Source organism: Lissotriton helveticus, chromosome 2_1 (assembly GCF_964261635.1).
Source record: "Lissotriton helveticus chromosome 2_1, aLisHel1.1, whole genome shotgun sequence".
NCBI classification, from domain to species: Eukaryota; Metazoa; Chordata; class Amphibia; order Caudata; family Salamandridae; genus Lissotriton; species Lissotriton helveticus.
This window is the reverse complement of record NC_136059.1, coordinates 595136576-595152874: the sequence shown is the minus strand read 5'-3', so window position 1 is coordinate 595152874 and position 16299 is coordinate 595136576. Positions and strand designations below refer to the sequence as shown.

Sequence of the window (16299 nt, the reverse complement as noted above, 5' to 3'; positions counted from 1 at the left end):
CGCGCTTGTAGGCGCCATTTTATTACCCAAGAGTACACAGATGGAATTCAGGGTCACAAAGAGAGGACTATCGTGCGAGCGCCATGTTGGTAGTACCAAAGAAAATTTACAATGAGTACTAATACGTTATGCACGAATAAAACCCAAATAGCAGGTCTACCATGCGCCAACTGTCAGATAAAACCTGCTATGAACCAACCACCAGACAAAGATATCAATCCAGTGTCAATGAGCTATATGACCTGCTAAAGAAATGGCGCGACAAACAAATGTTGGAAACTGACGAATATCTCTTTTTAAAAACATTACATCCAATCACACCTACCTTTTATTACTTACCTAAAGTACATAAGAGGATGGAGAAGCCACCGGGCCGCCCAATTATTTCATCTATGGGCAGCCTTACGGAAAATCTTTCAAAATTCTTGGATCACTTTCTCTTTGAAATGGTGTTGAACTTGAAATCATACATTCGTGACACCACAGACTTTATCGAGAAGATTGAATCCATTGACTGGCACTTGAGTTATTGCATAATAACGCTTGACATCACAAGTCTCTATACGAGCATCGAACATGTACAAGGACTGAGGGCGATTGCCTACTTCTTGGGAAAAAGATCCTTGAAATATGCCCTACATAATGGTATGCTGATGGAGCTAATTGCATTTTGTTTAAACAATAACATCTTTTTGTTTCAGGATGCTTTATTTAGACAGCTCTCGGGTACGGCCATGGGTTCCTGCTTCGCCCCCAGCTACGCGAATTTATTCGTGGGCTGGTGGGAGGAGCAGGAGGCGTGGTCACCAAAAAATGCAGAATGGTCCCAAAACATCGTCACATGGTATCGTTATATAGACGATTTGTGTATTGTATGGAACGGCTCAGTGGAGTCAGCACAGCAGTATATCGGGATACTGAATGATAACACGCATAACTTGATTTTCACAGGCCAGGTCAGCACTTGTGCAGCGATATATCTTGATCTGAAAATTGAAATAAAAAACAACAAAGTTATAACTTCCCTATATAGGAAGCCGACAGCGGGAAACAGTACGCTTCATGCGTCTAGTAATCATCCCCGCAAACTCATTCAGTCAATACCTTATGGTGAGCTTTTGCGGTTGAAACGCAATTGCTCTACAAATGAGGACTTCGAGTTAGCTGCTGAGGAGAGCATTGAGAGATTTGAGGCAAGGGGGTACAATAAAACACTTCTTAAGAATACCCTGGACAGGGTTAGGATACCTCCAAGGAATACCTTGTTTTGTAAAAAACATAAACCCAAGAGCGATAAAGAGAAATTCAGGATGATCACTCCCTATTCGCAGGATAGTCATCAACTCAGAATGATTCTGAAAAAACACTGGCATATCCTAAGATTAGATAATATTATAGGAGGGGACATACCTGAGAATCCACTCATTACCTTTAAAAGGGCGCGCTCTTTAAGAGATACGTTGGTACATAGCCATCTGTCACCGATTCCACCTAAGACTGGACAGTTGAAAGATGCCAAAGGATTCTTTCCTTGTGGACGGTGCAAGGCATGTGCCAACAGTAAAAGGGTTTATTCGTATGACATCACAAAGCATAGGCAAAAGAAGATTAATAAGTTTCTAACATGCAGCACACCTTTTGCGGTTTACTGTTTGAAATGCCCCTGTGGGCTGAAGTACATAGGGAGCACCATCAATCCAGTTAAGTTGCGTATTCTGGAACATATGAGGGCCATATCTAATAGGGACTTCTCATATCCAGTCGCCAGACATTTCTCCATTAAACACAATGGTGACCGGAATCTCCTACAGTATTTTTGTATGGATGCCATACCCGATAACATCAGGGGAGGTGATAAATTACAAAAATTACGAAGATTGGAGTCACGGCACATAATAGATAGTCAAACCAAAAATCCGGATGGATTAAATTGTGGGGAGGAACTGGCGGTGCATCTGGGCAGTTAATCTGCATGAATTTATGTAAATCAGCAAATTGGTTTCTGTTTCTTGAACACTGTAGAAATGTATAATGAATAATTATGTTCATGTTTTCTTTCCATGAATTGGACATAAGGCTTAAATGTACGTAGATTTGAGGATTTTATAAGAAAAAAACTTTTTTGGTAACATTGAAGATAATGTATAGTATTATCCCTATGAAGAACTAATGAGTACCTTTGAGGGGGACATCTTTGCATAATGGGTACGGAAACTCTAATATTTGGCAACCGAACAAGGTTGCCAAAAGCCGATCCACGGCAAGATTTTTTGTTTCTGGCCCATTATTCAAACAATGGGAGGATAATTGCCGATTCACGGCGTAATTTGAGATTGATTATTCTCTTTGTTTTCTAAATATGCATGTTCTATTGTAGACCTGCTATTTGGGTTTTATTCGTGCATAACGTATTAGTACTCATTGTAAATTTTCTTTGGTACTACCAACATGGCGCTCGCACGATAGTCCTCTCTTTGTGACCCTGAATTCCATCTGTGTACTCTTGGGTAATAAAATGGCGCCTACAAGCGCGGGACGTTGTAACCACATTGAAGAAGGAAGCACAGCTTCCGAAACGCGTCTGTGCGAGTAAAAGTTGCTGTTTGGAAAACTGATCCCGTGTGTGCAGTCCTTATTCCTACCCGGGACCGGGGAGGGATTGAGCGTTAATTTGTAAAGCGCGAGGCTCCGACGCGCATGGACCGCACCCGCCCACCAGCAGTGCCGCGCTTTTGGAGCAGAGAGCGAACATACATATATATATATATATATATATATATATATATATATATATATATACATACATATACATACATATACATACATATACATATATATACATATATATACATAGCCCATAGACTGTTGCTCTTTTCGGAGCCAATGGACCCGTGGGAGGTGGCGCGTGTTCCCGTAGAGCATACCAGCTATAATCCAAAATGCAGATTTTCCCAGAAGATGCGCTCTCCTGGTGCAGTACACCAAAATCCAAGGTAGTTGCTGCAAACTGTTTATTTACATAACGCGTTTCAGCCTTGATGTCTCAGCCAAAACATGTTATGTAAATAAACAGTTTGCAGTAACTACCTTGGATTTTGGTGGACTGCACCCTGAGAGCGCGTCTACTGTGAAACTCTGTTTTTTATATACATATGGTGCCCTGAGACCTAATAGGGTCTAAACTAGGGTGGCATGGTGAGCAAAATAACAATGGATTTAACCCAGATCTCTTGACTGGGGGTGAATGTATGATTTATTCAGCATTCCGTCCATCATTTGTTTGCGTAGTCCTTTTTACCCTAAGTAGGATCAGTATGCCCAGATATGGTTCCCTTGCTCACTGTGCCACTGGATTCAAGCTAGCCTGGCTGATGAAGGGTAAAACCCAGAAACCGGTTCAAGGATGCTTGTATCCAGTCCAGGGAGGACCTGGCATGGCAGTTCGGGCTGGACTGTTCCCATGAGGCACAGGGTCAGACTGATTTGCATATGGCCATGTCTGAACTGGCGTGTTGGAGTGAGCTAAATAATGATGATGCATTAAAACCCAGATCAATTGACTGGGGGTGAGTGTTTGATTTGCTCAAACACTCAGTCCATCATCCCCTTTGGTATCGCTTTGTTCGCCCTGAGTTGACAGGGTATGCCCAGACGTGGGTCCCTTGCTCACTCTACCACTGGATTCAAGATAGCCTGGCTGATGAGGATTATGAATCCGAAACCGGTCCCAAAGCCCATTCTACAAGGAAAATAGGGGCTTCAATGGCATTTTTAGGGAACATTCACCTAGACGATATATGCAAAGCAGCTTCATGGTCTACACCGCACACATTCACAAAACACTATTGTGTAGATGTGCAAACTAAACAACAAGCCACTGTGGGCCAGGCTGTACTAAAAACTCAACAGATACTGGTGGTCGCTGCTAAAAGTGGGTTCTACTATACAATCTATGCATAGTGTGTAATCTGCAGCTCATATGCCTCGAACGGAAAATGCTACTTACCAGTATGAATATATTCTTGGCATGTAGAGCTGCAGAGTTACACACGCCCACCCGCCTCCCCGGCTACCTTTATCTGTTCCAGTATTATCTTAATTAGATAAAAATTACATAGACATTACTACTCTTCTTCTAAAAACTCCATCACTTCGCTAATGGCGAAAAACAATCTGGGGATGGAGCCGATGACCATGCGCAGTATGATCCAAAGGAGGAGTCACCTATCTCGTGACTGCCACAGACTTTCTAGGACAAAAACAAACTGTAAACATCCGGGCTCAACACTAGGTGGCCATCTATGCATAGTGTGTAACTCTGCAGCTCTACATGCCAAGAACAGATGTATACTGGTAAGTAGCATTGTCCTTTATAGTGCATGCTGCCAACTAACTAAACTGCCTCTTGGCACATTACTGATGACCAGTCAGTTCTACAGCCCAAAGTTATACATTTTAGGACTCATTTGCTGTCCTTCTGGCCAAACATATGAACTTCAGAACGCGGGCACACTTCTAGGTAGCTGTCTACTCACTGTGCCATTTTGCGGACTTCATGGGTATTGTGTACAATTCTTTTAGGGTTGCCAGGGGGTGGGGGGTGCTTAGCTACTAGTCTTCAACACCACTACCCGTTTGTGGTAACCACATGGTTGGCGTACTTATTAGCAGGCCATGGCATGGCGTGAGCAGATGGCAGAGGTGACTGTGAGACTGTAAGAGTCCTTCCCACCTAGGCACAGACAGCCATTAAAAATACGGTTGCTAACAAGGCTTATTTAATCTACTTCTCGGCACACAATGCTAGCAGGATGTGACATTGTGCTGCGTTGCCCGTTTTCCCGATGTGCCATCGCCCCTTGGCCCCGCGGTGCCTTCGTCCTGCACCCTAGCTCTCCTGCTCCAGATGGGTGGCACAGTGGGGGACATACTGGCAGAGGCATATATTTGTTTGCCACTGACAATGTTGTGTGGCTTAAGATGGCACTGCCTGGCAACGGGCTTTGCTCCCTGACAGCCTTGTCACACTCCGAGTAGCGCTGGGAGCGAGGGGTCACCTTCCCATCCTCTTTAGACATGCAGCTCTTCTTTTCTTGTTTTAAATCTTTCTTTGATTTTTAAGTGTAAATAAAACTGCAATTTTGGCTGATCTGAACAGGGTTCATGTAGTCTGCCTGCTCTAAGGTTGTGCCTCCAGGATGGTTTCCAGCTACATCACAAACCATGCCATGTTTTGGACCCTCCCAGCACTATGTCTTCCAATATCCACAGGTACAGGTTGGGTGCTGCAAACTCCTACTAAGTTATTTTACTTGGGAATGAAATGTTTGGAAACTACCCCCTCAATTATCTGTTTGTCTACTGTAGGAAAGGTTAACTTCCGGTTATATATATATTGCTTAGTAACAACAGTTACCTTTTTCTAAGCTTTTGCCTAAGTTCGACAGAGATGACTTGCTTTCTCAGGATCACACACTTTTGGCTAGGTAGAACCCCTCCCAAAACAGTGCATACCCACACCCACTACACCTCCAAGGTTGCTGCTTCTTCCGACTCATTACGGTGCTTTTTCAGCTTAGCCGACCTCTGTGCCGTCCCACCCATCACATAAGTAAAAACATTTCCATTACAATACCAATAGCTTTAACTCTAAAAACGTGGGACCTATTGCATTGCAAATGCTTGTTTTTTTATTTCTATCTGTTGAGCTTCGATCGATTTATGGGGGGTTTGGCAAACCCACCGATTGCCATTGTTTACTATCTGTGGCATTCAGAAGTGCTGGCATATTATTGGTGCATTTGTGTAAATGCCCCTTCTTTGCCTACTTAGTTCTGTCCCTGGCGATTTCCCTTAGACAACGTTTTGTTTGCCCATCACACTGTACAGCATGTGATGGCCCCTCCTCCTTGTTTACATTCCTAGGTTAGTTTTATTTGGTATTCGCTCTAGACGTTGGTTTCACATCCGCTTGACAGTAACGTGTTCCATGCGGTTACTAGTTTGGAAAAATGGATGAACTGTTAAAGAAACACTGCAGTCTCTTCACAAGATGGTCATATAGGCCATTGGGTTGGGAGCCTGCTACTCTGCTGGAATGTGTGTGCAAGTGTTCGGTTTCGGGTGGTTTCGCTTCACTTGTCATCCTTCCCTGGCAGGGCGACAAGATGCTCCCTCTGTGCTCCAGTAGTCTCTCTCAAAAGTTCTTAACCATCCCTCTATCCACACATCCCACCTCAGACTACCTCATCCCACACAATGTGGTTGGGGTTCCTCTAGCTGCTTGACCTCTTCAACCTGCTTGGGCCCCTCTGCAGAAACTCCTTTCTACCTAAACAGAGGCCTCATTTAGACCCCTGCTTTCAGGACCCTCGCTCGCAGTGACTGAAAACCAAAGCAATCGATAAAGCGCTCAGTCCCACCGGGACAGAAACAGAAGTATACTGAAATCAGGTCTATTATTGGGTGTCTATTCCTGGTGACACTCATGACCGCCAGGAAAATTGATCACCCCCCTCAACAGTGCATGGGGGTTAAAAAAAGAGGTATAGTTTCTCAATGAACATTAATAATAGTGCAGTCATCACATCTTAGTGCTACAATGCTGTCGTTTTTAGGCGAGTGCATTGTTTTATTGTGTATGGTTACTTAGCATACTAAAACTACAGAAACCGGAGTGTGCATTAACTAGCTAAATGCGTGGGAATATACTTGTTAGTTTACAATTTTCACCGGTCAAAAAAAGATATGGATACATTTTAATAAGATGAGAAAAATGGGGATTGGTACAGACCGAAAAGCCAATAAGTAATTGCGCGCTTAAAATTGTGATGGCAGGCTCGGGAAATGTGAAAAAATTATGTCAAACCGTGACGTCAGCCTCAATCATCACCCACCAGACTCTCCATGAGGGCCACCCATTCTGCAGTCTGCAATATTTACCATCAACTACATTTATAAAATGATGAAGACCTCAGTAAATGAATAGTTGTAGGCTGGTCCCATGTCTTCAGCAACACCTGTATTCAGCCCTGGCTTTTTATCCCAAAGTCATTTGTAGGTCTATAGTTGGCAAGACTACAAATCCCAGAATTTCAAATGTTGCTAAAAGTTAGCACTGGAAATCGCCGTTCAACGGGACAGATAGGCAGCTAATCAAAAAGCCACACCGTTACAATTTCCGTGGGAACAGTTCTATTAGTTAGCCTCCCTTGTGCACTAGCAATTGCTAATTAGTGAATTGACTGCCAAATGAGGCATCTTACAAGATGTGCTGAGATAAACACCCTTGCCTCCCAGACTTAGATGTAAAACTTTTTTCACTGAAAGGTTAGATGCTTTTTGGGACCCAAGGTTAAAATATTAAGTGGGGGTGTGCAGCTCAAAAAGTCCAGCAAACCAGAAATATTTGAAAAAGTCACTTCTTTATTTCATATTAGTCGTCTTAAAAACACATTTAATTCAAATCATTAGCCAACGCGTTTCGCCCCCACATAGGGAGCTTACTCAGGACTGAAACACAAACAATGAAAAAACAAATGTGACTAACAAATACAGACGCTACATACGCAGAGCAAGACAACAAAAGGGAAGACATCGCACAAGGGCATACAATGCTAAATAACTGATCATTTACAAAATCACGGATACAAGATAAACCCACAACTGTCAATGACAAGGTACAAAAACATCATAACAGCGCAAGAGAACACTCGTCATAGAATAAAACACAACCTACACAAATCTTTTCTTAAAAACAAAATGAATACCTACTTCACACAACATCAAATTACAGAAATATTTATGGTACCTCATGGCTACTGCACCGTACTATCAAAGCCATACCGGCATTGTGTAACTTCATTTCAAGAACATACACAGAAAATTCATTATCATAGTGGCATAAGACAATGGGTAAAACGGAAGGGAAAAAGACACAGGGAGAGAGGGAGTGAAAAAAATAGAAACAAAACACACACGACAAACAGGGAGGTCTGCCTGTTCCTTCCACACAGTCGTTCTCACTTAATGCTTACCAAAAGAAAGTATCAAATGGCACTGTTCATTTCCAGCTAATATCTACTCAGTGTGCAAAAACTCGTAGTCCAACAATGAACCAGTCGTCGTATTGGAGACCCAAGTGTTCTTCACATCTGCTCCTTGAGGACCATGCGGGACAAAAAGAAGATGCCAATCACATGGCGAGGTGCAGCAATCATGATCATTCTAGCTGGCATGTCAAAAAACTGCAATCCAGAACCGTTCAGTTTAGAGAAATTCCCCAATCCGAGCAAGAAATGCTCCACAAACTCAGATCCAGGGACAGCCTATAAACACCCCTGTTTCTGGATATCAAGTCCAATACCCGACCCAATATAAACTTTCCGAACTGACACAGCAACCAAATGGGGTCTGTCATGCTCAACTCAGTGTCATGTTTCTGAATCTCGTGGCTAGCAAGTGGCTTGCCTATTTTCCACTCCATCTTGTATTTTTGCCTTTTTACCTACAGATCCAGGTTGGCCGGTTGCAAGTTAAAATAAGGGCAGGAATGACACAGCTTTTTCATCCATTTTATGTCAATAAATTGACAAGTGCTGACTTTGTGAATAAGACTAGGCAGTGTTGCTATCTAGTGGTTGGGCTTGGCTACTTGTACAGCTAGGTAATGCATTTCATTCAGAATTATCATTTTCAGGTCGAGCCTGGGCAGCGCATGCGCTGCTCTGCTAGGCATGCTGTATTCAGGTAGAGACTTGAAGCTCCACCCACTCTCAGCCCATATTTTTCATTGACTTGTGTTATTGTCAGCTGTAAATTGTGGTTGTTCATTAGTAAAAAAGGCTTAGTAGTCCCTCCTTAGTACTGCCTGTCTTATTTTGTAACCTCCTACTTGGTAGGCTTTAATTACAGCTTCCGAGCACTATTTTCTCAAATAGCCTTATCCTGCCTGCTGTTGGACACACTCTTTCCTAACGCTTTTTAAAGCACAGGTGCCGAAATTTTAAAGCACAGGCACCGAACGCATTTGCAATGCAATAGGTCTCGCCTTTGCAAGAGTTTAAGCTATTTGGTTTCTATCGGAAAGAAGAAAATGAATTAAATAACGTTTCCTTTACATCATAGCAATTAAATAGGAAGTTGGAAATCATTGTCAAGTGCATGGTGTAAAATGTAATTTCTAAAATTGATACTAGTGTGTACCTTCAATTAATGTACTATGCTGCATGTAGTGTTTGTGGCTTTTGGGAGCAAATTGATTATAATATTTCACCAACCCTTGCTGCTTTTCCATGTCTGGTGTATGTTTTTAAAAAGCTGTCAAGTGCATGGTGTAATTTCTAAAATTGATACTAGTGTCTACCTTCATTTAATGTACTATGCTGCATGTAATGTTTGTAGCTTTTGGGAACAAATTGATTATAATATTTCAACAACTGCTGCTTTTCCATATCTGGTGTATGTTTTTGACAGCCCTGCACAAGTACACATTCTCATAACTGTTATATTACTTGGTACCCATCGTGGTAGTCTATTCCCGATTATGAATATCCTCTTAAAACCTGCTGTGCATGATAACTCTTACTATTGCACAAATTGAAATTATAAGTGTCTCAGTCATTCCCTTGCATTTTTCTATAGGTAATTTTCAGCAGGTCAAACCTGCTGAAATTCACTGGGGAAAGTGCCATTTAAATTCTGATATAGTTGATAAATACCTCTCCTCGAGGTAATCGAAGTACTGGGAGTGGTAAGTACCTCTGCCACAGGGCAATGTGGAATATTATGGGGAAGAAGCAAGTTATGGGAAACAGAGGATTGATTTTCTGTGAAAAGCAAATCATGCCTTTAGCCAAGTTGTGCACTTGTGCCCGCTTTTATTATGCCTGTTTCTAGTTAAGATAAATAACTTTTTCTTTTATTTCCTCTAGAATGAAATTCCAGAAATGTGTACTGACGAAGAACAAGGTATAAAACAGATTTCAACACACATATAAACAGTAAATGTATACATTGAGGGTGGGGAACAAATGTGTATTGTTGCTTGTGGATTTTTATAGTTTAGGAAAGTTTTTGCCCTAGTTGACAGATACAGATTTTCTGGAGTCCAGCCATTGTTGGCTCTGATAGGGTTTCAAGCATAGATCTGCCCTTAATGGCATTTCTGTCAGATTATCACTGATTTCTTTTCCCTGCTTGTAAATATCTTTGTTTTTGTCAAATACATTGGTCACTTGATGTACAACACAGGAATGTAGAATATATCTTAAAACATTTATGAACAAGCATTGTAAAAGCTATTAGGTCTCATGAAACAAATCTCTTAGCTTTGCCAATGTGGTTCCTATAAATGGCCGATGTGCATGCATATTTGTGACAGCCATGGGTGACAGCCATCTTTGAATAAAATGGCTTCTATTTTAAGACAATGTACTCAAAGATGGTTGACATGAGTGCATGCACATCCGTGGCTGCCATCTATGGATAGATTTTCGTATATGTTGCGCAAATCCATTCCAAGGTGGCTGCCTGCCAATACTGCAGCGGTCCATGCACAAAATGGAAGGAGGTTCAATCCGACCAGCTGATGCTTGGGGCAGAGAGAGAAAATAGTCCCTCATGTACACTGTAGTGCAAGATCTAACATCAGTAGTGGCAACATATATTCAAATCACAATGAGACTGAAGTATTACCGGGCAGGAAGAAATATAGACGGGAAAGCTATCCAATCACAAGTAATGGACTGACCAAAAGTGTACAGATGGTGTATTTTTCATTGTTTGGCTCCCTCCAAATTCAAAGCCAACAAGCTAAAAGTGAGAAATCTGTTCATCACTAGAAATGTCATGCAGAGGTTTGAAATGTTTGCCTGTTTGCTTGGAGGCACAATTAATTGTATCCATCTGTAACAAAGAGACATTTCCATAATAGTAACAAAGCAGTGAAGCCATGAAAGCAGTACAATACTTAGAGAATGTTGTCATGTGGATTTTCTTATTATTAAAGTTCTTTCTTGTTTTACATTTTCACTATTAAGAGTTTATTAAAAAGACAATGTACATATTGCAGACCTATAATTCCAAACAACATTGTTTTAAAGTTCAATGATAATGTGCTACAAGTACAATGACTAGTATTATGACAAGATACATTTAAGACTAATATAAATTAACTTTAATTATTCTGTCAGAGAAGACTGTAATAGAAAATGTATATTTTTACATACCATTTGGAATTTTATTGCCTTGAATTTTCCTTAGAATTAAAATCTTGTAAATAGTTTTTGGATTTTTATAAACGTATAAATTCCTGCTTAATGCTTAAAGTGTTCAATGGGAGCAGTGATTAGAAGGGAACTTTATGTGTAGATACGAAGCATGACACTCTTCTTAAGGTTGTTACAAAAGTCAGTAGCACCCTGTGCAGAATGAGGCTTCTGCAAGGCACTAAACCAATTGAAAACTCACAGCGTTTAGATCAGGGGTCTCCAACGACCTACTAGTAGCTCACCAGAGCCCTTGAAGTAGAACTCAGAGCTGGAATGGTGTCCAGTACCTCATTCAGAGGATCTGTGCATATTTAAGAAGGCAGGACTGCTCACCTCAAGATGCTGAGAGTTGCAGGCTGCCAAACCAATGACGGCATCAGAACATATACTGTGTCATCCATGGCCATCTCTCTTCACTCGCGTTATAAAACACATTTGAAGTTGATAATTGAATGAGCGACCTAATGCTGTGATCCTTTGTGCTAGCAGACACCTGATACTTTGGCTGATATTTCATTAGTTAGGTGGAGGCATTTAATACTGATGGGCTTTTTCCTGGTTTCTGTTTGTAACGTTGCCTGAAAAGCTTTTGTAGTTGGTGCTGATAATCCTGCTTAAGTTGTCCATTGTAAAATGTTAACACATGATTACTATTTTTCAGTGATAAAAGTTTATAGTAGGTCGGGAGATATTCCTCAAGCAAAAGCAAGTCTTACTACAGAAAAGGTTGGAGACTCCTGGTTTAGATGGTTTAGCATGACAAGGCTATTCAGAAGTAGAATGTCTTCAGGGCTCTCTGAAAGGATAGTTAGTTTTTCTTGACTTTTAGCATACCCTCCATGATATTGCAGCGTGGACAATTAACTTTTGCGTTCTAATATGTGAAAATTTGCAGCACATCATTGTGCTTTTAACAACGTTTTCACACATCATTGTTTCATTGACATTCACATATTTTATAGTTTTGGCATAGATTTTAACCTTGATAGAAAATGTATAAATGATCTGAAGTCAACATTTAGACCTATGAAAATTTGACACATACCCAAACATGCGCACGCACCCATCGACCCTCTCAGCAAAGTACAGTATGCACTCCCACTTGCCAACTGATTTTATTGTGTATGGCACGTCTTCAGTGGGTGTTAATACGCAAAAACAATTTGCTGTGGGGTTAGTGCCCTGCAGAGCAGCGTCTGCCCTGACAAGGCAAATGTTCCAGCCAGTGATTTATATATATATATATCACAGAAAAGGCTCCTCACCACTCCAGAGAGACCGAAGGGACACAACAGGGGACTAAGAAGAACACCTTTATTCACGGACAGATGGCATGACGCGTTTCGACATTTTGTCTTTTTCAAATGCCTTTACACTGTGTACTGTCACCGCCGCCTTTCAAATGATCAATTGCGCTGCCATTGGTCGAAGCCCAGCGAAAATGATAGGTTACCAGAACGTCATCCTGTAGTCTGCATCGGCATACCACAGTTCCCAGAATGCACCATTTCGGCAATCAGGTAAGCGTTTCTGTTTCTTTATTTTAACCCTTAGTGAGTGCTGGAATCGTAGAACAAGCGTGTGTGGTGCAGTTTTGAAACAATGTCCCAGTGTCTGTGCCGGAAAAAATTCCTCTCCCTGGCCCCCTTCGACGTCTCACTGCATGGCTCCAAGATGTTGTGGGATCGAGGACTGACTACCATGAGCTTTATCCATCGGTGCAGTCACGGACTGCTGCCTGCAGCGAAACTACACTATTCCTGGATGCGGGGGCCGGAGCAGACCAATACGTTGGTTGAAGAAAAAAGAAGCTTTGCAGCCTGCACCCTTGTTGCTCTGGCCCAAAACGAGACGGGCCCCTCCTGCACGCCCAGGGCTGGCGTGCAAAATATCACAGAAAAGGCTCCTCACCATTTCAGAGAGACTGAGGTGGAAGATAGTACCTGCTCCCTTCATTCCAGACTGAAGTGACTCTAAGGGTCATCTGACTGACCTCCTATCCTTAGCTACAGGGACATAACAAGCTCTAGAGGCATCTCTGCAACTACCCAGCTGACTTGCTGCAACTGGACCTGTTGGAGGGAGTTCCAGATCCCTAAGAAGTACCTCCCTGGCCATAGATCCTTGGTGTGGCATTGGTTGAACTCCTCTTAAAAGAAAAGAAATCCTAAAGTTTTGGGCTCTTCACAATCGCAAACAGGCTGGTTCCTGCCAAGATCCTTCCTCTTCCAAACACGAAACTCCGGTGAACCCGACTCTTCGCGCTACAGTGACTGCTAGCGACAACCGGTAATATGAGATCTGCACTTCAAGCTACAGCATCAACAGCCTGGATTGACCGCCAACGTGAATCTCCAGCAACGACAGTCATGATGCCCAACAGGATCTTCATGCTACAGCGATGACCATTGGCGACACTCTCCCTGCTCCTCAAGGCCTCCTCCACTGGGAACGTAACTCTTCACTGTGAACTTTAGAAGGTAATTACACTTTTTCAGCAGGACTAACCTGGTCTGTAAATCCAGCCCGCTTCATTGCGGTCAACCTGAACTTGTGACTTTCCTCTGATCTCGCACAACCAGATAACTGCGTGTGGTGCTTACTGCCATCTGAAAGAAACACATTAGTTAGATTCCTTACCTTAGAATAACCCCCCGGCGTCAGGCTGGATCCGTAAATGTTTGCGTAGCAGTACCCTTGCGCGTCGGTAGGCGTCATCTGCGGCTCTGCGTCCGTCGTTGGTGTCGGGATGACGTCGGAGTACTTAGACGCCGCCCTCGCGCGCTGACGTCAGTTCTTTTTTCCGCGCCAGCTAGCGCAGGTCCGGAGAAAGCAGTACCTTAGTCACTTTTTGACTAAACTTTTTGATCATTTTTGATCTCTTCTCGAGTCTTCACGACTCTCGGTGCCGGTAGGGAATGCCCGGGTTCAAGCCCTGTACCGACTGATGTTGGTTACCGATCCCCACCGCCGGTGCCTCTATTGCCTTGGGGCCGACCACGACGACCGGTCGTGCCCCGACTGCCGGGCCTTGAAGTTGAAGGCTAGGTAGGAGCGGTCCTGTAAGAGCCTCTAGATCCGGCAGTCGGCGCCACCCCGCTCAAGGTCCCGGTCCAGGAGGGGTTCGAGGGACCGGTGGCGGGGCCACAGTCATCGAAGCACGACGAGTCGACACCATTCGTCGGGCTCCAAGTCCTCAGGTAAGAGGCACAAGAAGTCGAAGAGACGCCATCGCTCTTCTGACTCCCCCCGATGCTCGCGCGAAGCGGCCGGGGGTTCGGGCAACATCGCCTCGGCGGCTTCGCCGGAGCCGCCGCCGGCACCGCGGCCAGCTCCATACCAGTCGGTCCCTGGTCTGAACACGACGCCGGAGGAGATCAAGGCCTTCCTCATGGCCATGAGGTCCCTCTCTCCTCCGACTGGTCCCGCGGTGCCTCCGGGCCCCGTGGCCCTGACTGGGAGTCCAAGCGGGCCGGGCGCTCCGGCCCCGGCGCCGTCGGGTGCTTCGGCCCGGTGCCGTCGGTGACTTTGGTCCCGACGCCGCAGGCTTCCGCTGGATCCGGATCCGAGTCACCGCTGGTCAACCTCACGACCCCGCTGGCGTCGACCTCGGCGCCGTCGCCGCACAGCGCTGCCCCTGATCCCTCTCTCGGTCCCGATCCGGCATCGGACCGACGTCGACCAATGCCGCATTCGACGCCGGCTGAAGAGCATTTCTTCTTTGATCCGGCTCCATCCTTTGACCCTGAGTTTCAGGAGATGGAGGACGAAGGGGATTGGGAGGGGTCTGAGGACCCTCTGACACGTGAGTGTCAGTCCTTCCAGGACTGAACAGAGGAGCTAGGGGAGTCCTGTGGTGTTGATACCTCCCCTGATACTGGCTTTGTCTCCCCTCCTACCGTGGCTACGGGGGAGGGGGCTGCTTATAATGTGGTGCTGACGCGGGCAGCCAAGGCCTAGGTGCTTACGCTCCCCGTCGCTACTGTGAGGTATAACATCCTCACTGAGGTCCTTAAACCGCAGACTCGCGCTCCGGAGCCTCTCCTGCCGTTTAATGATGCTCTCATGGACGTCCTGTTGGGCACCTGGTGCAGGCCCGCTACAGGCCCCCCTGTAGATAGGAACGTCGCCAGGCACCACCGCCCAGCTCCGGGCGACCCTATCTTCCTGTCCACCCACCCCACCCCCGAGAGCCTGGTTATCCAGGCCTCCACTTCCCAATCCACATTTCCAACTGCACCCCCAGATCGGGAATCCGAAAGGTATGAACAGTTTGGTAAGAAACTGTTCTCATCCCTCAGTTGTGGGTTGCGGTCAGTCAACACTGCTTGCCTTTCGGACCGTTATACCCACTCTCTGTGGGATACGGTTGCGGCCGTGCTGCCAGAGTGTCCGGAGGAGGCCCGGGCAAAGCTCGCTCAAGCCCTCGCGGAGTGACGAAACGCAGCTCGGTATTCTATACGATGTGGGCTGGATACCACGGACTCGCTGAGCAGGGCGATGTCAACGATGGTGGCGGTTCGCCGCCACGCCTGGCTGAGGTCTGCGAACTTCTCGGCCAATGTCCAGAACACCCTCATGGACATGCCGTTTGATGGCAGCCACCTCTTTGGTGGCAAGGCAGATCATGCGCTTGAACGCTTCAAGGACTCCAGGGCTACGGCCAAGTCCTTGGGCCTCTCGGGCCAGCGTCAGCAGCAGTCTGCCTTTCGATCCTTTTGTGCCCCTTCACGTCCTGCCAGCCACGGGGTGCAGTCTAAAATCCAGCGCGGCGGCGGACGTGGTAACCGCCGTGACGGTGCCAGGGGACAACGGCGCACCCAGCCCACATCCACCCCAGCAGCATCCGCCTCAAAGCCCTCCTAGTTCGAGCTTTCACGCCCATTTAACGCCAGTGGGGGGCAGGGTCCGCCATCACCTCCTTCACTACCATCACTTCAGACTGGTGGGTGCTGCAAATCGTCCGAATAGGCTACTCCCTCCCCTTTGAGGCGACCCCTCCAGCCATGCCACCGCAGTACCACCGCGT

At 45.1% G+C, this 16299-nt stretch overlaps 1 protein-coding gene across 3 annotated transcripts in view; it reads left to right on the top strand.

Moving 5' to 3' along the window:
- BDP1 (BDP1 general transcription factor IIIB subunit) overlaps nucleotides 1–16299 on the top strand; it is a 1449812-nt gene that overhangs the window by 1000018 nt on the left and 433495 nt on the right. For all 3 annotated transcript variants that reach the window (XM_078675286.1, XM_078675285.1, XM_078675287.1), the window contains one exon: nucleotides 9933–9969. In XM_078675286.1, the coding sequence (XP_078531412.1) occupies nucleotides 9933–9969 (37 nt within the window). The remainder of the gene's footprint in view (nucleotides 1–9932; nucleotides 9970–16299) is intronic.